The 22,894-nt window shown below is 32.3% G+C and overlaps 2 protein-coding genes across 2 annotated transcripts; one reads left to right on the top strand and one right to left on the bottom strand.

Moving 5' to 3' along the window:
• Positions 1 to 1,836: 1,836 nt before the first annotated feature.
• LOC126735259 (activating signal cointegrator 1) lies at positions 1,837 to 11,346 on the bottom strand. Its single transcript, XM_050439207.1, has 7 exons — positions 11,156 to 11,346; positions 10,568 to 10,985; positions 9,395 to 9,447; positions 9,074 to 9,326; positions 8,690 to 9,023; positions 1,998 to 2,195; positions 1,837 to 1,941 (listed from the first exon to the last, which is right to left on the bottom strand). The coding sequence occupies exons 1-7, from the start codon at positions 11,227 to 11,229 to the stop codon at positions 1,877 to 1,879; spliced, it is 1,395 nt and encodes a 464-aa protein (XP_050295164.1). The 5' UTR covers positions 11,230 to 11,346; the 3' UTR covers positions 1,837 to 1,876.
• A 700-nt stretch (positions 11,347 to 12,046) lies between these two features.
• Positions 12,047 to 22,348, top strand: LOC126735260 (26S proteasome regulatory subunit 4). Its single transcript, XM_050439208.1, has 7 exons — positions 12,047 to 12,203; positions 12,259 to 12,559; positions 16,741 to 17,073; positions 17,129 to 17,352; positions 21,682 to 21,792; positions 21,854 to 22,063; positions 22,125 to 22,348. The coding sequence occupies exons 1-7, from the start codon at positions 12,201 to 12,203 to the stop codon at positions 22,257 to 22,259; spliced, it is 1,317 nt and encodes a 438-aa protein (XP_050295165.1). The 5' UTR covers positions 12,047 to 12,200; the 3' UTR covers positions 22,260 to 22,348.
• Positions 22,349 to 22,894: the final 546 nt, after the last annotated feature.

Genomic DNA, 22,894 nt, shown 5'->3' on the forward strand with positions numbered 1-22,894 from the left:
TTTTAGTATTTAATGAATTATTACTTCGTTTCTAAGATATAGAAAAACAAAAACCTATTAGTTTATCTTCGCCTGATAATACGGTTCTAAGATCAGAAACCAGTAATAAAATTAGTTAAAAAATTATGAATTTTAAAATTGCACGGGATAACTTTACATCTATGTAATAAAACCTGAGTAATGGCATCGAAACGTCGCATTAAAAAAAATACGTTAAATTTTCTAGGGAAAGACATTTCTTTTATTACTCATATGAGAAGTCTTTTCATATGTTAGCCCACCAATAAACTCAGAACTATAATTATAATGTGAATTTTTTCGAAAAAATTACATTTTTGAAATAATGCTTATCTTGGCGTTTTAATCCTGAAATAGTCAATTTTTTTTATCACTAAATACATAGTAAAATCTTATCTTAAGCCTAAGGCCAATGGCAAAACAGCAAACAAAAGTTCCAAATCTTAGGCTTAACCCATTAAATTTTTTAAGTAAATATCAGTAAATTTTAGTGCTGTAAACAGTTTGTTTAGGGCATTGTTTTATGTAAACTTTCCCTATTCAAGTGTGTTTTGAGTAAACCTTTTTTAGTTGCATTAAATACTTTATTCCCTGAAGATAAAATAATTTATTACAGTTATATCGTAAACATCAGTTTTTGGGGAATTTTAGGTATGGGCGCGATTAATTTGGTTCAAAATGTGAATTTGAAATGATGATCTCAATGTTTATCATGAATAATTTCCTTCTTTTTCGATTTTGTTGTTTAATCTTTTTACAAATTGCAAAAAAAAAATTAATAGCAGACAAGGATTGGAACAGTTTAATTTTTGAAATATCTCAATGTTATAAATAGCTAAGTTTTTTAGAGTAATTTTTTTCCTTTTTAATGATTTTTGTTTGAAAGTCGTTTAAAAAATATTTGAACTAGCAAAATTTCGTTAAGAAATATATGGAATAAATTCCAAAAAAATCTTATTTCTTCCAGGCATTCCATTTTATTTAAATTTTAATCAGAGAAAGTTACTCAAAAAAAGTGAAGGAACTCTTTCTATAAGTGTGACTTATATACTCTAAAGGACACTCCGGGAACGACTATTTCAATAACCCATCTATTTTTCTAGAAACATTCTTAGAATTTAGGATCTAAATACCTCAGGTTTCTGAAATGTCTTTTCTTTTTTAAGAAAACTTCAAGAATTGAAATAAAGTAGTCTTTTGCATTAATTCAGGTAAAAATAATGCAAAACACTTAATCAAAAAAACTTTTCTGTTAAAAAAAATTTAACCTGAAGTTTAGAGAATTGTTTCTCACTCAACCTCTATATCTTAACAAGAAACATGTACGTAATCTCGTTTTATCTTAAATGTATTTAACGTTTTTTAAACAAATCTGTTCACTGTATACAAAATAAAAAATATACAGGGCGACCCAAGTAATGTTGTAAAAACGTTAAATAAACATCAATTAAAAGGCAAATAAATTCTAAAGTATGAAGCTAATAATAAAACCCTTGGCAATATTTGATCCGTATGTACTTATTATTATTATTAATTATAGTTAAATTTATTGTAGATATATCATTTGCTGAAGCTTTATTATTTAAATCGGTTGTTTTTAATGATTATTGTTAATGTTGAAATTTTTACTTGTAGTCAATAATTAACTTTTAGCAATACTGAGAAATATCATTCATATTAAGTATTATTTCTTATAATTAATTTGTTGTGATATTATTTAATTGTAATATCTCAGCTAAATTTTAGTATAAATTCGGAGTTTGTTAGAGATTTTTAGGTTTAAAATTATTTATATTAATAAATTTTATGGCTCAATAATGATCTTTTTGTAATTTTTATTATAAACAATATCCTAATATTATAAGTATTTTGCATGTTGCAGAGCTAACTTTGCGCACTTATGTAACTCCTTGTCCAGCGGATCTAAAATAAAGCAAGAAATTTATAAAATTATAAATTGAAAACGGGAAAGTGCTTACAGATCTTATGTTTTCCACTAATAGGATAAAACACCGGCAAAATAATGGGATTTGAGCAAATCATAACGTATGGGCTGCTTGATTCGCCGTTTTCTCCAAATTTTTCTTTATAAGCGGTTTCATCCAAACAGTCTTCTACGGTAACACAACCTAAGAGGCAGCTTGTTGGGTATTCCTTTGGAAACTTTAATGTGTAATCTGAAAATACAGAAAAAAGTATTCAATAAATAATTTAAATGCAGGTAAGTCAGCGAGTTAAACATCTGATCCTTTCGCCAATTTTAAAGAAAAATTGGTTTAGCCTTTTAGCTATAGATAGCTTGCCACTTAAAAATAAAAAACCTTGTGTGACCAAGGCATTGAATATGTCCTCAAAAAAAACTCTAAATATTCCTGTCAGAGACTGTTTTACCTTATTTCATGCCGATATAAATGCCGAATTAAAGGGAGTATTTTATTTATTATTATTATATTTATTAATTTATTTTAATTACACCACTTGACAGATTTCTCCAATTAAATACTATGTTGGCAGTGGCGGCTCGTCAGGGGAGGCAAGGAAGGCTAAGCCTCCCCATCAAATTGTAATGAAATAAAAAAAAAAATTAACAAAAATAAAAAAATAATTTTTTTTTCCAAATAATAAGTACCGACTCTAATACACCAATATAGCGCGAACCAGCCATACGTCATACTGTTAATTCGCCGCGACTCGCATCCTTTTTTAAACAGTTGTAAGAAAAGAGAGAAATCCGATCATCTGATTAACCTGATTTTTGTTTTGTTTTGAATTTTCAGCAGTTTTCAGTCGTTTTGATTTCGGTGATTGTCGTGTCTTTTGCCCGCGAATTTTGATAAGGTAGGTGGTTTTGGCTAACGGTTTGATTGATTGGTTTTCATTTTGTCGATTTATCGCTTTAATTGTGCGGCCGGATTTTCCTCTATGTTAGTGTTTGGTACTTAATTTAAGGTATTTATCGTGTTTAATAATTTATTATTAAACACGATATGTGTATTTGAGTGATGCAAGGCAAGATATTTTTATTTAATGGCTTCTTTTATTAATCATCATATTATTTCTAATGTTTATTTGCTGAAAGATGGACAAATTAAATTAAATCAAACAAGCTGAAGATTTAATAGACTGGCTGCTATTAAACAATATTAGTTCATTAAGCTTTGGTGCCAAATATTATGTTATTAAGACTTTGGGCAGGCCTCAGCCCCGTTTAATTTCATTGCGATCTGCAGACAATCGACAAAATCGCGGGTTTAATTTGACTTGGTACAGCAAATATGATTGGTTGACCGGATCGGTTAAAAGAGAAAAGCTTTTTTGCTGCGCTTGTCTGTTATTTTCTGTCCAAACTGAATATTCTACGTGGTCGAAAACTGGATATTCTGATTTAAAAAATTTGCCTCGGTCCATTGAAAGACACTTAAAATCAAATGAGCACATTTCTTCGTCTCGTAAATTAAGGCTTTTTGGAAAACAAAATATTGCTTCTGCTTTAGATAATGCTCAAAAAGAAGCCATTATTTCTTTTAACAATCAAACACGTGAAAACCGGTCAAATTTAAAGCGGCTTGTAGACATTAATCTATTTCCTTATCCCTTCCTATTCCTGGCAAAACTTAACTCTCACCTCCGCGCTGGTTCTTGCTGGACAATAAATAATACTTTTAGGTCCAATATTAAATATAACAATTTTTTTGAAATCTGCTAATTTTGTATGACCCAAAAAAAGTATGAATTGTTGACTGAGAAGAGTTTATTATATTTCTTGTATTTTAAAAAAATATTTCAAAAATAATATATAAAAAGTACCTAATAATTAAATATTTAACAATATTAATTATGTATATATAATTATTATTACATTAGGATACCTAAAATAGGCAATATTAAAAGTAAAATCGAACACGACTTGTAAAACGATTTTCAAGACTAACTTTTAACGAGAATTTTTCTCACTTCTTCAATTATCCTTTAGCCTCCCCTTTCCAAAAACTCACGAGCCGCCACTGTATGTTGTACCAAAAATAGCTATATACCATAAGAGAAACAATATGTATGTATAACATAAGAGAAACTATAACTAACGAATTATCTATAGAATATACAACTAAATTCCAAAACTAGCATGTCGAAGAAAAGCGGACATTTTTAATTCATGCAATGCTACAGTTAAACAAGTCACACTGGCCCTGTGCCGAATTATACAGGTTGGGGAATCGATCACTACCTATGTGATACCGGTGCTTAAAGGCAAAATATGTCAATGCGCATGCATGCATTTCGTGCTCTTTGCTAACTGCCTGCGCATTTGACGGGTGTGACGGTCCTCCATCCTGCTAGAACCATGTTCTTTGTTTAATGTTCTTTCACATAACGCTCTGAAATGACTGTAAGAGCACGTCCCCTTTCATCTTCAATAAAGTATGGACTGAATTACAGGATCCAAAATTCAAAGATCTTAAACGGCATATCAATGATAATCTACGATTTCTTTCTAGAAAGACACAGAACAAGCATTTATTTACAAGAGAGAAACAGAAAAAAAGGGAAGAATGGTAAAGAACAGAAAAAATCTGCGGATTGATGAAACAGCGAAGACATTATGAGAAAAAATGCAGACAAAAGTATAATAAAATACAAAAACAAATTAGAAACAAAATCAGGACAGCTAAAGAAGACAGAAAACTTTATGAATGAAAATGCTAAGAAATTGAAGAACTGCAACTAAAACATAAAACTTTGAACCTACATAAAAAAGGAATGGGAAGGTATACAGAAACAGAAGCATCTCAATCTATTACGCAACATAAATGGAGAAATAATAACCGATCTACAACAAAAACTTATTCTTGGAAGAATTATATAGAAGAATTGTTCTACGATGAAAGACAAAAAAAAAAGAGAAACATTTTTAAAGTTCTTAGTTGAAAGCAATACACAATAATATTTTGTTAATTAATAAAGAATAACCTGTAAATATGCCTCGAGGTATTACTTTGGCGTTATGTATAAAACAGTTGATAATATCAAAATATCAATCGGGTGTTAAGCAAGCAATCATTGCTAAGCAGTTAGGATTAAACCGCTCAGTCGTTTTCAAAACCATAAAGTTACATCGCATTAGGAACTCATTAATAAGTCCACCTAAAACTGATAGGCCTAGAAAAACGACGCCTAGAGTTGACGAGAAGATTAAATCCTTAGCTCTTTAAAATCCATTTAACACAGCAGTGGATATAAAATCTCAACTAGACGATGTAAATATTAGTGTCCATACAGTTCGAAGACGTTTAAGGGACAGTGGCTTGCCGGCAAGAAAACCATCCAAGAAACCCTTCATTTCGAAGAAGAATCGAAGCGCCCGACTTCAATTTGCACATGACCATTTAAACTGGGCAGAAGCAAGATGGAATACAGTATTATTTTCGGATGAAAGTAAGTTTAATTTATTTTCTTCTGATGGTATTGGGTTATGGTATATGGGTCAGGCGTCCTAACATTAAAAGAGTTGATCCAAAGTATACTTTGGGCACTATTAAGCATGCAGGGGAAATGTACAAGTGTGGGGTTGTTTCTCTGGTATGGAAATGGGCCCCATTGTCAAAATTGATGGGATTATGGATCGGTTTAAATATTTAGAAATATTAACTGATAATATGTTGCCATATGCAGAGGAAAACATGTCATTGCAATGGAGGTTTCAACACGACAATGATCCGAAGCATACAGCTAAAATTATACAAAAGTTTCTTTACTTTTGCTCGGTACTGTATATATTTTATGATTTATTGAATATAACAAAGCGTTCGATAAAGTACATCCGATCATCTAATGAGACTGATGGTAGGAAAAAGCTTGGATAAAAGGGACATCAGGATTATTTCCAAGATTTACTGTAACCGGCGGTAAAAGCGAATATTCGTAATATATAGAGCGAGAAACAACAGAGAAAATCGAGATTAAGAAAGGCGTAAGACAAGAATGTATACTCTCACCAATCTTATTTAACCTATACTCAGAAGACATCATGAACAGAGCATTTTCCGAGCAAGATAGGTATTAAAATAAATGGCTCAATAACTCAATAAACAACTTAAAATGTGCCGATATTACGGTTGTAATTGCAGAAACTCCGAATCTGCAGACACTAATTAACAGAATAGTACAATGCAGTAAAGAGTACGGATCATCACTTAACACCAACAAAACAAACAAAAAATTGTGGTATCTAAATCACCACAAAACTTCCCTGACATAATCGTACATGGTCAAAAAATTGAACACATGGGAAAATATAATTATCTGGGCACTGTTAACAACGAAATTAATGACAGTTCTAAAGAAGTCAGGATCAGAGTGGAAAATAAAGGTGTTCTGCAGAGGAGATCTAAGCCCTAAGCTTAAAATTCGCCGGAATGGAAGTGTGGACATTGAAAAAGATCGATACCAAGAGGATTGAAGCATTTGAAACGTGGGTACCGTAGAATACTGAGAATATTGTGGACAGAGAAAATGACAAACGAACAGGTTTTGCGAAGAATGCAGAAAGAGTTAATACTATTAAAAAGCGCAAACTGCAATACTTGGGACATGTTATGAGGAGACATAAATACCAGTCACTGCAAACTATATATTATCCAAGGAAAAATAATGAGCGTAAATAAAACAAGAGAATGGTACAATTGCAACAATTGTCATCTGCGGTATCAAAAATACGCATAGATTTAATAATAGTTAACCTTGGAACGAAGATGACACCTAAACAAGAAGAAGAAACGTTCGTAAGTACTCAATTGCTTGGTTTACAAATTTTATCGGCTCAATGGCATTCTGGGGATTTAATTCTTGCACTAATTGAATTTTATAGGTGCGCAGCTTTAGGTCTCTGTAAAATATGGTGTAGAGCTTATCTATGCACATTCTCAGCAACATACTTATTATTCCGTTCCACGTTCTCTTCCGTTCTCGATAACTTTGGTCGTCCGGATTTTCGTTTATCCAGAGTAGAACCGGTTTCCTCAAACTTGTTCATCCAATTCCGAATAAGAGAAATGCTTGGTGCATTATTCAAGTGACGTAAACGTTGAAAATTGCACACATTTCTTATAGTAGTATATCTTATAGGAGTATAACATTCTCCGTAAATAGAATCAGATTTTTGGTATGGAATTCAATTTTGGAATTTTGCAAACAGTCAACTCGTCCATTAAATTTTTGTACTACACAAAGTCACAAACGAACAGTAGGATTAACCTGGATATTTGTTTTAATGACAGTGGATATGGACAACAAAAAATATAGTAGGTAGCTTGTTAGACAGTGCAATAATAAATGACAAGATTTAGAAGTATTTATTTACTTGGTTTGGTTAGCAAAAAATCAATTAATTATAAAGGGATAAACATATTTAACTGACTGCCTAATTAGTTTTAATTTTGGAATTCCTATGTCTGATTTCTCTGTTTTTTGTTTTTATTATCTTTAATGTAAAATTCTTTTTTAATTCTAGGATAAGCTTGAAGTGTGTTTGTCTAGAAAATATGTATATTGCTTTTACTTTATTTATTTATATACCTACAATATTTCAGAAATAACGATTAATTTATATTTTATAATATTTATTTCATATTTTCATTTAATTTAGTACTCACTGTTAATAGTTATGGGTACAGAATTGACTGATATCTTTAATTTGTCAAAACTATGTTTGTTGGGCCATAAAGCATACTTTGACTTTTGAGTTTGAAAGTGTTAAAAGTTTATCTGCTAAAATCGTGTTACCTTTAAGACTCACAAAAAAATCTAAAAGTATTTCGATGGACTGGAAAAAAATATAGATAAAAAAACATCAAATCCTTAGAATAACATTAAAAACCAATCCAAAATCCTGAACATAACTGGACAAATTTGAATGGCTGGAAAATTATATGAAATACCGATTTTCTTCTAGGCATTTAAAGCAATTTTCTAAATTTTCAAGGAATATCATCCCAATGAGCTATTTTAAGCTTGGTTTGGCGTGAGCTTTTCCACGACCAATTTTCTGGGTTGTTTCTCGTTCTCCTCAATAAAACACTGCTTTTTAATGTCGTTACATATTTTAATGAAGATGTGATAGCAATTTAAATTCTAAGATTCTAACCGAATCTACAAAAAACAAGGGTGCGAAACGTGCACACACGATTTACGAGTAAAAACTAAAATGACTGCCGATAAGAATGACAGACAGACTCAGTGGCGGGGTTATTAAAATTATAGTGTACCAATATACATTGGCCTACTAATTTGCTCTTAGCAGAGACTCTTATGATAATGAAATGATTTTAAATTTACAGTAAAATAATAAATAAAGTCTCAACAAAGCTCTTTTCTATTAACTTCCAGAAGTTTGTACTACCTTGAAATCCGTTTAAGGCACTTTTTTTATTTTTTCCAGAGTCTTGAAGCAATATCTTAGAGGCTTAAAACGCTCTCTTATCTTTAAAACTGATAAAACCTTTTAATTTTATGCACTAATCCCAAAAAAAAAGATTAAAGTATATATTGAATATTTTTAAACCTTAAAAAAACTATTAACTTTTGAGATCACCTTAATAAATGTATGCAATTGTGTTATAAACTTATGTTAAACACATTATTTCTGAATTGTCCTACTTGGTCATCTCCTTCTTACCTTTATAAAACTCCCTGTAAAACTGTTCTAAAGCAGCAACCTCTTCTTCTTCAGGTTGTTTGGCAGCCGCGGCAATCCACAAACGACCTCTATGATTGGTCGGCCATACTCTTCCCTCGTGCTTTTTCACCCCAGCAACTAATAAACTTGCGTATGGCTGATGCATACTTAGACACAATCCTTGATCAACAGTTGCCGCAAGGTCCTCATCAAATATTTGGTTGTCATATTTTATAAGAGGCATTTTGGCATCTTCTTCACCAAGGTCCTCTTTCTCTGTTGGTTTTTTATGGCGCATTTGTATTAATAAATCCACCAGTTCATTGTTGACTTTCTACAAAATAAATATGTTTTGTATGAAGTAAGTTAGTTGAATCTACTTACATTATGTTTTTTTAGAAGATTTCCGCTGTTTTGGTTCTGCAGTTTCTTGTAAACCTCCTCCACTCGTTTTAAATGTTCAATTGAGTCCTCCAAAAGGAGTTTTCTCAGCTTAGCGTCTTCTTGGGTGCTCTCAATGACCTTTCTACTAGCAAAGTCTAGAGCTACCACCATTTTTCGCTTATCACCTTCAGCCTTTTTTGCATTTATTTTGAAATAGTCATTGTCGTCATCGAAAATTTTATTTAGCTTAGGTCTAAATGAAATTATGGATATTAATTGCGGTTAAGTTATTTATAAATTTATAAAAAGATATTAACTTACTTCATGAGAGGTTTAGTATTACTACTACTCTGTACTTCCCCCCTTACACGGATCTAAAATAAAGGTTTTATCATATTTATTGAGTGTCTTTTTTTGTAATCAAAAGCATCTAAAATATTGATTTTTTTTTTAAGAACCAGGTATTGATTTTTAAGTACTTCTAATAGTTTTCTAGAAACCTAGAAGTTGCTTTGACAAATACATATAGATATGTATTGAATGCAATGATGTAATGTCCCTACCAGATCTCCTCTTAGTATTAGTAAATGACAAAAAGACACTTTGTGATATAGAAACCACCCCTCCCTTAGGACGAAGTGAACATGTATTCACAGCAAAAAATCTGCTAAACAAATATAAAAATTATGCAATTAATAAATACTTATCTGAGCAGAATCTCTTAGCAGCATCTAACAAAAATGTTGAGTGCTACAGCAAGGCTATTTTAAGCACAAATAACAAATTTGTGCCATTTAGAGCTGGTAAAGTAAATCCAACGAAGCCTTGGATCAGTGGGCACCTTTTTAGAGAAAGCAATAGACAGAAAAAGTAAGCTGTGGAATAAATATAGAAAAACTAGACAAAACCAAGACTTCAGAGCCTATTAAGATCACAATAACAAATTAAATACAAAGCTTGAAATGGCCAGAAGAAAATCTGGTAATGAACTGCTGACAGCAAGACCACAAAAGCAGATCTATAAATATATCAGGAATACTGTAATACCAAAGAGTAGTACTACAACATTGAAGAAAGCAATAATAGGTGATAAGATACTCAATTTGCAAGACATATCAGAAGAATTTGCACAGAGTCTATCTGTACACATGAATCTGTATTACCTGAACCAAATCCCAACTTTACCAGCAATAAATGGAAATAACTGCATAATGTAAATTTCACTTGAAGACTGAAACCATTCCAACAATGTGGAAACAGGCCATTATAGACCCCATTTACAAAAAAGAAATAACAGTCTTGCTGAAAACTACTAACCTATTAGTCTTACTATCATTTGTGTTATCACTCTACATATACAAATCACTTTACTTACAAGTTTATATAAAAATTGCTGCTATAAAAAATCTTTTATCAGAAATATCAATTAACCCAAAAATGATGAATTACTTTAAACTCAGGTTCCTTCTTGTTATTTGATATTCATTCTCTTACCTCATTCCCACAAAATAAACAAGGCCCTGGACCTTCTTTATAACAATGAATCCTTCCACACTCCTGACAATTATTCATAAATTCATGTTCCTGACCCATACAGTCACAACAATGACGACCTTCCTTCTCCTTTTTTTGTTCCTGGTATTCTTTTATATCTTTAAATTTCTTCTTATTCTTTTTCCCATATCCAGCACTCTGATTATCCTTAGATTTATCTGAACCCGGGTTGCTATTTTGACTAGAACTGGGATTATTGTTTCCAGTCGACTGACTGGGTTTCTTTTGCTTTAATTTGTTGCCAAACAACTGGTATTTTATTGCATTGTAAGCATTTAAATGGGCTGTATTTTGTTTATTTAAGATGTTCTCCATGAACTCTTCGTAATCTTCTTCATGTTTCATTGTTGCTATGTAACTATTAAATAAAAAAGAATATGTATAGCAGTATATAAGTAAGGATGGAATGGATATGTTTGAAACAATAAAAACTTGGGAGTTTTAAGACTATTAGGCATTTGGGGCACAATATGGTGCAATGCAGTAGCAGCAAAATAAATTTTCTTATAAACTTAAATTGGTACTTACGAAACTATATTAGGTTCGACATCGTCGCCTAGAATAACCCGCAGGTTATTCATAATTTGTTGATTGTTCGCCATTTAATGCTACTGCTAAAGAAACTTGAAAATTGCAAAATAGGGTATCAAAAGTAAAATAACAACAAAATTTTTCTGTCACAACATAACCTATATAACACATAACCCTACTTCGGCGTTATGACGTTGTCAAATGAACACGGTTGTCACGAACGTCAATTGGTTTTTTCTGTACTAAAGCCATATTTAAGCGAGTAAGCGCCTTACTCGGCTGTCTTACGATATCTTAAGCGTTACATCATCATATGGTTGCGCTCGAATGACGTCATGTCTAACAGCTGTCGGAGTCTAAATATTAGCTATACCTTTCATCGGTATTGAATTCGTTTTGAAGACTGACCTAAACCATGAAAACACCCATTTGTCTAAGTTTTCAAAACGTTTTGAGTCTAAATCCGATCTCATACATTTTTAGGATCAGATCTAGATCGTAATAAAATACAAATTAATTTCGCCCTGAAAACGTTTATAAAGGACAGACATTTGCCCAAGAGAAAACAATAAACAAAAAAGTTAAAAAAAACATAGCCTCACTTATATTTTTTCCACAGAATAAACACAAACTAATCAAAAATCAATTTAAAAAAATATCCGTGCAACCTCACCTTTACGTTCTTCAGTGTATTTTTTGCAAATCTATTCGCTCTTTTAATAATTTGTTCTTTTCTGTTAGCGGTCTCGGAAGACCGCTAACAAACGCTTAAGGCGCCTTATACGGTGACGTCATGACTTGATCGCTTTAATGAGATGTCTTAAAGACGCTTATAGGCGCTTACTGCTAAAATATGGCTTAAAATTAACATCTTGACACCCATGTTAAGACCTGTCAAATGTCAAAAGTCTAACCTCAATCGTAAACGTCAAACGAAAACAAATCCGTCGAATGAGTCGACGGTTTTCACAAGTTCTTAATTTCTACAAAGCAGAAGTAAAACTTATAGTTCTTTTGTGTGAATTTAGTGCAGCAATAAACAATGGTAAGTATTATTAATATGTCACCAAATAAATTACAAGTGGGCTTTTCGGATAAAGGGTCAAAACCAATCGGGCGCAAATAGTGGTGATAAGAAAGAGGAGAAAGACAAAAAGAAAAAATATGAACCCCCAATTCCAACCCGTGTGGGTAAAAAGAAACGTCGCACCAAGGGTCCCGACACTGCCCTTAAGTTACCGGCTGTAACCCCACATACTCGATGCAGACTAAAATTGTTAAAAATGGAGCGCATTAAGGATTATTTGTTGATGGAAGAAGAGTTCATTCGCAACCAAGAAAGGCTAAAGCCCCAGGAAGAAAAGAATGAGGAGGAAAGATCTAAAGTTGATGATCTTAGAGGTAATTATTTAAATATTTAAAAAAAAATGTGTTATACAGGGTGCGTCTGATTAAGTTGGCACTATGTTGGTTAAATTAGCACACTAGCAGAATTTTTCCTATTGATTGAAATGGTGAAAACAGAAAAAAACAATTGAACATAGGGTTTTCAAGAGAAATGTGAAAAATTTACTTTTGTTAAATGTAATCCTCTGTTCTTACATAACTCAAAAGATAATAATTTTCTTAATAAAAAAGTTTATTTACACTAATAGCGTAAAACTAAAAATAACAAAATTATAGTGATATTAATAATTTCACCAAATTTAGGCAAGTTGACTTTGAAATATATACCTAACCTCAAGTAGACCTACTTAATTTACAATAAATGAGCAAAAATATCTTCATCTTGTTCAATATATTTCCAAGCACACTTAAGCATGTGTCTTGTAGCTTTTAAGATTGATCTTTCATCAAATCAACAGTTATTGGAAAATAGATTTGGTGCCATCTTTCCAAGTTAACATTATCCAAATAATCTTCCAGTGCTGCAGATATTTAATTTGAGGTCAACATATCTCCTTCCAGTCAAAGTACCATAGGTTTTATTATTTGGCTCCCTAATCCACACCAAATGTTTATACTAAATTCATTTTGAGGGTAACCCTACCAATAGTATAACTTTTAATTCAAACACAGAAAAAATGTATAGATAGTAAAAGATTAAAAACACCATTTGCAAGGTATTAAAATTGTGATTAAATTACAGTATAACCTCGATTATCCGAATCATTAATTGCAAGTGCCCATTCGTATAAGCAAAATGTTCAGATAATTAAGTTTTACATAAAAACATGTTTTTGTTGCAAATTTCTTTATTAAAATATGTATACAACCTTTAATTTGTTTATCCTCACTGGATACATTTTCTGGATGTTCAGGTGCATTATCAAGGAGTAGCAGTGCTTCTTCAGGTAAACCCAAGCCATGCATTTTTTGATGTACGGCGGAGACAAAGCACGTGTGAAACCAATCTCTGAAAATTTCTCTTGTTATCCATGCTTTTTTTTGACCCATGTAAACTACAGGAATGTAATGGCTTTTAAATGAACATGGCCTCTTTGATTTACCAAGAACCAGTAATTTTAACTTGTGGCTACCTGAAGCATTTGAACAAGGCATAAATGTTATCTGTTCTTTATTTTGTTTTCTGCCTGGAGCTGAATTTTCCTGGTTATAAACCAATGTTTTTTGAGGCAACATTTTCCAAAATAGCCCACTTTTATCAGCATTATAAAGTTGATGGGCATATAAGCCTAACTCCTTAATTTTATCATGAAGTTTTAGTTTGAAAGAATCTACTGCAGAGAGGTCACTGGAAAGTTTTTCCCTGGAAATAGAAAGCTGTCGAATTCCAAATCTCTGCTTAAAATTTTGGAGCCACCCTGAGCTAGCTTTAAATGTATTATTACCATGCAGTTGCTGGTAAAAATACTTTGCCTTTTCAAAAATAATTTCCCCAGACACTGGTGTATCTGTAATTTAATTTAAAAAAAATCGTAAGTTTGAGAAACATTTATGCATTGATATTTTACCTCTCCTGCAAGAACCAGGTGTAAACCACCTTTTCTATGTCAGGATTAGCACTTAACTTCTAAGCTAGCCACTATCTAAGCTAGCAAAGTAGGCCAAAAGTTTTGTGCGGTTCTTCTTTATATTACAGATCGTAGATTTACCAACACCATACTTAGTAGCTAAATTTGACACATTGTCACCAGCGTCAATACTTTTTAAAATTGTGACCTTATCACTCAACTTTAAACAAATGCGTTTTCTCTTTGACATATTTGCAGTGCATATACCTAATTGTGTTACACTAAGGAACATAGTCTTTTTATTAAACACTGTATGTACTAAAACCGTCTAGAAAATGTAGGTAACACGCCGCTTAACATGTCGTGTACCGATCCGCTGATCTAATCCAACTAATGAACAAAACGACCAAAGCAAACACCAGAGAAACTGACGAGTCGAGACCTGCAAATTGACGCCACTGTTCGGTTAATCAAGAGGGTTCGGATAATGACCAAAAATTTGTTGGTTTGGTTAATCGGATAAACGTGTGTTCGGATATTCGAGGTTATACTGTATTCCTCAAATGTATAAAAAGCATTTTTTCTTAGTAAGTACTTAAGCTAACAAAAGATTAATTATTTAAATTCATGTGAAAAACATTAAAAAATCTTATTATGCAATATTAGTGTGTTATGTACCTCTGGATATATTGTTTCACCATTCATATGCAAATACATAGGATTCCATCATCAAACTATATCTTTATACCCAAATATTCTCCCAACCTCTGCCAAATGCCCCCTAAATAGCATATCGCCGATTGAGAAGTGAAACCATGTATGTACCGTTTTCGGAAATTCATGAAACCACGTATCTTCAAAAACTACGTTTTACAGGAGAGGAAAAAAACTTCATTAAACTTAAAATTTTAATTAAATTGACTCTTCTGCTTTTTTTTTAAACAAAACAAAGGTTTTCTTATAGTATTTTGGTACAAAATATTTTAAAATTTAATATTTTTAAGATTTAGAGCACTTATATGGTTTCACATAAAAAAATCTTCTGAAATGTGAAAGATACGTATTATCACATATACTAAAAAAATTAAATCCCCATTTAGTATTTTTCAAAATTTTTATTATTTACAAAAGTAAGTAGGTAAAAAAAAACGAAAACTTCAAATTAACAAAATGAATGTTCAAACAGTTTTTAAATAACAAAAAACGGATAGGTTAATTTTGGAACTTAAGCTTATTTTATGAGCTCAATTCTTTAAACCAAACCGCTCGAACCGCAAAATAAAACGAAACTCTTAAAATAACATTAAAATAAAAACTCTTTAACATTGGATATTAACAAATATAAACTTTGCTTTAAAAAATACTTACGCCTAGGGATTTTTTTGAACTAAATTGTTCTTTAATAAAAAATCAAAAATGGGAACTGAATATGTGTGATACACTTTTATTCTGACTTTGGTAAGTGATCATAGAATAGATGACAGTCTTTTGGAATAACAGATTTTAACTGTTGCAAATGTCCCCATTTTTGTTTTTTTATCTTTATAGATAAAAAAGGTGCTTTTCGCAATTGCACAAATGATAATAAATCAGGTAGTCTTTTCTACTCGTCATTCTGGAAGATTTTGAAATTCTTCGTTAAAACCTAACTTAATTTGAATAATGCCATCGGGGGCATATCTGATAACTTTAATATCATTAACCGTAGGGTCATTTACCCTCCGACCTGGTCTTATAGAGTCGTATTTAGGTTGCACAGAGTAGTCTTTTATAAAGTCAAAATTAATATTTTTAACTAAATAAGGGTTATTTTTTCTTGCATCCATTGTAATTTTTAAATAATCACTAGGTAAGTATATTGACTTATTCTTAAGATTTCTCTCGATAGTAGCATGGACCAAGTCCACTTCCATTTGTGTATGTCCACGTTCAAGGTATTTTTGGTAAATGGTAATGTTCTTATGAACGCTTAAGCTTAACAGCGAATTGACAATACAGAATTTCGGTTTTGATAAGTGCACCCGTCACTCCATCTTATAACGGGTTTATTTAATTCTTTAATTTGCAAAATGTAATCAACAATGCAAGTAGCAAAAGTAGTAGCCGTAAGGTCGGCTTCGGTTTCAGTAAACCAATAGCAAATACAATGGTGGCTATTAATATTAAATATTGTAAAATTATGACAAAGTAATTTTGTTTTGTAATATAAAGCCGATGCATTGAGTGATGGGCACACTTTTACAGCCTGCACATCCTGGGCTAAAATAATAGCTTTACCTTCTGCTCCTAAAAGCTTGTCTTTTTGTTTTTGTTCCCTTGCTAATGTTTTCCTTTCAACATGGTCTTGGTAGGTTTGATCATCTAAGTTTTTGGCTTCATAGGAACAGCAGGTATCGCATTTATCTTTTTCGGGAGGTTGAAAAACAATAATTTTTGTCTTTTACAATGCAGTCAAAAGTATGATAGGTAAAGTTATATAGTTAAAGATGACTGGTAATATTTTCAAACATAAAATAAATCAGTTGCTTCTGTGAAGGATGTTTGTTCATTTATAACTTCTTTTCTTTATATACATATAAGTTCTGCAATCTAAAACATCTGTTGTAGGAACGCCTATGTCAGTGGGTAACCTAGAGGAAATTATTGATGACAATCATGCAATTGTCTCAACTTCAGTAGGCAGTGAGCACTATGTGAGCATCTTGTCTTTTGTGGACAAAGATCAACTGGAGCCAGGCTGCTCTGTCCTACTTAACCACAAAGTTCATGCGGTTGTTGGTGTCCTGGGTGATGACACAGACCCAATGGTCACTGTAATGAAGCTGGAAAAGGCCCCTCAAGAAACATATGCTGATATTGGAGGCTTAGACACTCAGATTCAGGAAATTAAGGAGTCTGTTGAGCTTCCTCTTACACATCCAGAATATTATGAGGAAATGGGTAGATAGATTTATTGTAGCATCATATAGAACTTTTTATTTTATTTCCTTTCTAGGTATTAAACCTCCTAAAGGGGTAATTCTTTATGGACCACCTGGTACTGGCAAAACCCTTTTAGCAAAAGCAGTAGCTAACCAAACCTCAGCCACATTTTTAAGGGTAGTTGGTTCTGAGCTAATTCAGAAATATTTGGGAGATGGTCCCAAATTAGTCAGGGAGCTGTTTAGAGTTGCTGAGGAACATGCTCCATCTATAGTATTTATTGATGAAATTGATGCTGTAAGTGAACATTTTAATTATGCTTAAAGAGTTTTAATCAGGTTAAACATTAAATATCACTGATATTAAAATAAATAGTTGCCTTAGCGTAAAGCAAAAATACAGCTCTTTAACTGGAAAAGGTTAGGCATATGTGAAAATAAGGTAGTAGAGTTTGTCTAGCTAAGGAAAGGTACACCATCTGTTTCAAAGCTGCGTTAAGTTTTGTCTCCTAATAACGCGCAATTAGCGACAGTAGCGCGCCTTTTTTTTAATTTAATTTAAAGGCACAGAACACAAATATAAGAATTAACGCAACGGCACGGTTTATGCAAATTGGGGCGATCGATACCGTTGCTTTGGCAGCGGCGTAAACAAATTTACTGCGCAACCGAGCCGAACAACACGTGCTGTACCTTTCCTTAGCTAGACAAAGTCTAATAAAGACATTAATCGAAAATAAATTTATTACTAACTTGGCTGTTATGAGATTAGGTTATTAATCACTACAAATTAAACATTTTCAGTTAAATAATTATAATAAAAAATAAAGCTAAGAAAAATAGCAGTAAATATATACATATATACACAACTATAAGATGTATAAAAGTAATTGTATTTGTCAAGGGTCAAGAAAATGCCACCATATGATATTAAGTGTCTCTTAGGGAAATTAATTTTTTGGAATTAAAGTATTCTGAAAAATTAAAAAGTTTTAGTTTACTTACGTGCAAAATTCTCTTTTTTCAAAACCTTGTTCTTGGATGTTTGGATACCTACAGCTAGTACCCAATTTAACAAAAATGTAACTTCAAAGAATTGAATAAAAGTCAGGTTAAAATATTAAAAAAGACATGCAATACATTAAGCTGAGAAATACTTATTTTAATTAAGAAGTTGTAAATTTAATTTAACTTGTATAATTTATTAGAAATCAAGAGGCACATTTTTAAGCTGAATAAGGTTCCAATAACCTTTGATCCACAATAACTAATTTGTTAGTTCCACTCACACCACATTCTTGTAATTTATAAGTAATAATTATTTATTTATGAAACATTGTCTAACAGGAAATTCCTAATAATAAGACAACTTATGCTTTAAAGATCAAGAAGTAATTATACAAAGCAGATAAACTTAACAAAAAACTAAAAATTAAATCTTTAGGTGCCTTAAGTTAAAAGCATATGAAAACTTAAGTCTATAAAAACTGAAATGATTCAGAAACAACCAAAGTCTCAAGCTTACAACTCTATAATTTTCTTGCTACGTTCTAGATAAAAGCAAAGGTGTGTAACTTGAAAATGAGAAGGTTGGTATCCTTGTTAAATCCTTTGGAGAAAAATTGATGTATATTGAATAAACAACATGCTCACACTCCACAAGCACTCAGCAAGGTGTTATGGTAAAGCAAAAGGTGATTGTAATAAATTTGCCTTTTAAAAACCTGTGCTGCTGGGTGATAACAACATTTTTAAAGCCTGAGGTTAGGTAGCTGCAACACTGGGCATTCAAATATTTTTGTAAAAGATTATTAAAATTGGTCCGTAATTTTTATATCGTTTTTTCTGCCACTATTTTTGTAAATTGGACTGATGCAAGATAGTTTCAATTAATTCAACAATTTACCAGAACATAAAGACTTATTAACCAAAAACCAGAAAGGTCTAGAAAGGGTAAAAGTACAAGAAGCTTGGTCCTTTATTAACATCAATTACGAAAGGTTTTTCAAAAATATTTGATATTTTTAGATTTATATCAGATATGTCAATTGCGTATTTTGGTAAGAAGGTATAAGAATACTATATTTTCTATAGTTTCATATAGACTTGAAAAGTGTATAGTAAATAATTGTGCTGCATCACTAACAAACGGATGTAGTAATGACACCATGAAAAGTTATAGGATTATTAGGATCTATATTATGAATATATTTCTTGTAGAGGCATCTGCCTGTGTCCTGCAAAGTGCTCTCAAGGAACAGAAGTTTTGATAGCTCTCAAGAGATCCAGTCTGTCTATATTATGTGCATAATATAAGCTTTAAATATTATTTACATGTGCATCAAAGGACAACGTTTTATCCATGCAACGATCCAGGTTTTTATATTGCTTTACCAACTCGAACTCAATATTAAAAATTTAAACCTCATTTGATGTTCCGAATATAATTAAAATTGAAGTCTCTTAAAATTCTATTTAAATTTTGTTTCTTTGGCACTTGTTATAATTTTCGCTGTTAAAGAGTTGTATAGCTAATGTAAGTAGTAAACCTCGATTATTCGTCAGGGGTCGAGACCAGGGTGCGACGGATATGACAAAAAGACGGAAAATAGAAAAAAATACAAATTTATTTAAACAAACCAAAAACAAATTGCGAACAAAAAAAAGGAATAAACAAACCTATATAAAAATAATATTAAGTCATAAATATATCATTTGGAAGCATTTCTTTCTTGCAAGGTGGCGCATTTTCCTCAATAACACTAGTTGAACCAGGTCTGCTCCTTCTTGATTTTCATACCATTGTATAATTTTTGTTACCATATCCTCAGCTTCCACATGGCTAATGCTATCTTCCGGATTATCTGGTAAGTCATCTTCACAATCTTCATCAGTGATCAGTGGCTTCTAAAACGTGATTAATTAATTCGTCGTCTCATATCTACCTACCTATCATATCCTACATCCTGTTTGTCAAGATCTAACCAATTAGAAAGGTTATTTTCTGAGATGTCTTCGAATCCAGGAAGATTTGAAAATGTTTACTTTTGGTGTTGGATTTTCTTTCTGATCGAGACCTGTATTTTCGGTAGGCAACAATTTATTCAAGGTTTCTGCGGATATACTGTTCCATGCTTCAGCGGCAATATATATGGCATCTTTTATATTTATATTTATATTGGAAAATATTTTCCAATATTGTTTTAAGTCTGTATCTGTCTCGGAAATAAGTCCTTGAATAAAAGCCTTTCGATATCTTCTCTTGAAACTTCCATAGGCTGAATCAAGGATGTCGTATTTGCAGGCAAAAGGTGACAAGTTATTTTACCATCTTCGGACTTTAACTCTTCAATAGGATGAATTGGCGCATTATCCATTCAAGCATCCATCCAAGCTTCATCGGGAAGATTATTTTCACGTCAGTATTTTTTAACTTCAGGGAGAAAACACGTTCTAAACCAATCAATGAATATCTCTTGACTCATCCATGCACTTTTTTGGGCTCTATCTCTCACAGGCAATAATCCCAAATCCATGTTTTTAGAGGCACAAGGTTTTTTTGCTTTTCCAATGACCACAAGCGGAAGCCTATGATCACCGCTAGCATTTGCACAAACCATAATCGTTATGCATTCCTTTTGAACTTTATATCCAGGTGCTGACGTCTCAGAAGATGAAGCTAATGTCGTTTGAGGAAGTGCCTTCCTATTTAAGCCTGTTTCATCGCAGTTGTAAACTTCATTTCTTTGTAGACCACGCTTTTTAATTTCCTTCCGAAGCTTGTTAACATAATCTACCACACTAACACTATTAGCACTTAAATTTTCAGCTTCAATAGATAACTGCCTTATTCCGTGTCGAATTTTTAATTTGTCCAACCATCCTGTGCTTGCTTTAAAAGACAAGTCGGTATTTGGCAATTTTTTATTAAATTCTAATGCTTTTTGTTATAATAATAATCGGGCCTGATAAAGGTATTCCTTGACTTCGCTGCTGGGCAAACCAGTAAAAAACAACCTCATCTAATTCATTGTGGGTAGCTAATTTCATCGTTTTTCGATGAGTAAGTAACATCACCATCTGTTGAATCCATTTTGCTGATATGATTTTCAATGATATCTCCATTCTTTTTTAAATCATTAATTGTAATTCGCGGAACATTATACATTTTTGATAGTGCTGTAGCGCTTTCTCCCTTTCTTAATCGACACACAATTTCATATTTTTTAGCAAAATCCAGCACTACGCGCTTTCTTTTATTATGAGACATTGTAAAACGTGAAACCAAAGAGTTTTTCATACGCAAACACTGTACAACCCGATACCTTCAATATTGAAACCGATATTGGAAGCTAATTTGCACGATGCGTTCGTAGTGCATGCAAGTTAAAACAAATCAGTCGGTCGCGCGGTCGGGCTCTGTTAAATCTTTGCCGCCGGGCTGCGAATTAAATTCTCCGAATTTATTTTCAACAATAAAGTGGGGGTGACGAATAATCGAGGTTCTACTGTACTAGCAATCAGGTATTCTGATCCTATCTGGAAATCGGATGGCTTTGGAATGAGTTTGAAGGAAATTGAAAACGCGACAAAAAAATAAAATTTCTATATGACAATTTTTTTATAGGTTGGTACTAAACGGTACGATTCAAACTCCGGAGGCGAAAGGGAGATCCAAAGAACCATGTTGGAACTTTTAAACCAATTGGACGGTTTTGATTCTAGAGGAGACGTTAAAGTAAGACTCACTGTTTTGCTTTAAACACAATAAACAATAACTTGTAATATATAATTATTAGGTTATTATGGCAACAAACAGAATCGAAACATTGGACCCCGCTCTAATCCGTCCGGGACGTATCGATCGAAAAATCGAATTCCCGCTTCCCGATGAGAAAACTAAAAAACGTATTTTTAACATTCACACCTCAAGGATGACCCTCGCAGACGACGTAAACCTTCAAGAATTGATTATGGCCAAGGATGATCTGTCTGGGGCAGACATTAAGGTATTTAAAAGTGTTTTTTTTTCATATTAATTATTTTGGCAATTATTTATTTTACTTTTAGGCAATATGCACAGAGGCTGGCCTAATGGCATTGAGAGAAAGACGGATGAGAGTGATGAATGAAGATTTTAAGAAGTCTAAGGAGAGTGTCCTTTATAGGAAAAAGGAGGGAACCCCAGAGGGGCTTTACTTATAACTTATTATTATCTGCTTCTAATTGAAAATTTCTTATGAATTTGTAACATGTTTTTTTTTGTATAGCTAATAAAGCGTACTACCGTGAAAGTATTAGTTTTTTATTATAAATTTGAAAGCGGACTTAACTTGGAATCTTAGCGCTTCTCTTTGTTAGTGGCTGTTGACTCCAAGGATCATGCAACTATGTAAATATATGTATTAAAATCAAAAATCTTTTACCACTTAAACTAATCTTACATATTAACGTAAGTATAAGTTAACACTTCTATATAGTAATGCAGGAAGAAAATATCAGGTAATGTGGACTGTATTGCGATTAAGAAACTGATAATACAACTAACTAAAAAGCACGTATTTGGTGTATAACTGACCTGTTCGCTGAGCAGACAGTTACAGACTGATGTCTGAACTTGGAGCTGAGGCTGGGAGGTCAGTGCACTATGCTCTCCAAGAATCACAGCTTCATTATGTTGTCTCTTTGTGGGGTGATGCAATTGGTTAATTGCTACAATTACTTTTTGTGATACAGTAAAGGTAAACCGCGTGCTTGTGTCGTGAAACCAAACTTGATACCAATTTGCATCCAACATCCACTATAATGAAAAAGTCAATAATCTTGAAGGGCTTAAGATC

The sequence above is a fragment of the Anthonomus grandis genome, chromosome 4 (genome assembly GCF_022605725.1).
Source record: "Anthonomus grandis grandis chromosome 4, icAntGran1.3, whole genome shotgun sequence".
NCBI classification, from domain to species: Eukaryota; Metazoa; Arthropoda; class Insecta; order Coleoptera; family Curculionidae; genus Anthonomus; species Anthonomus grandis.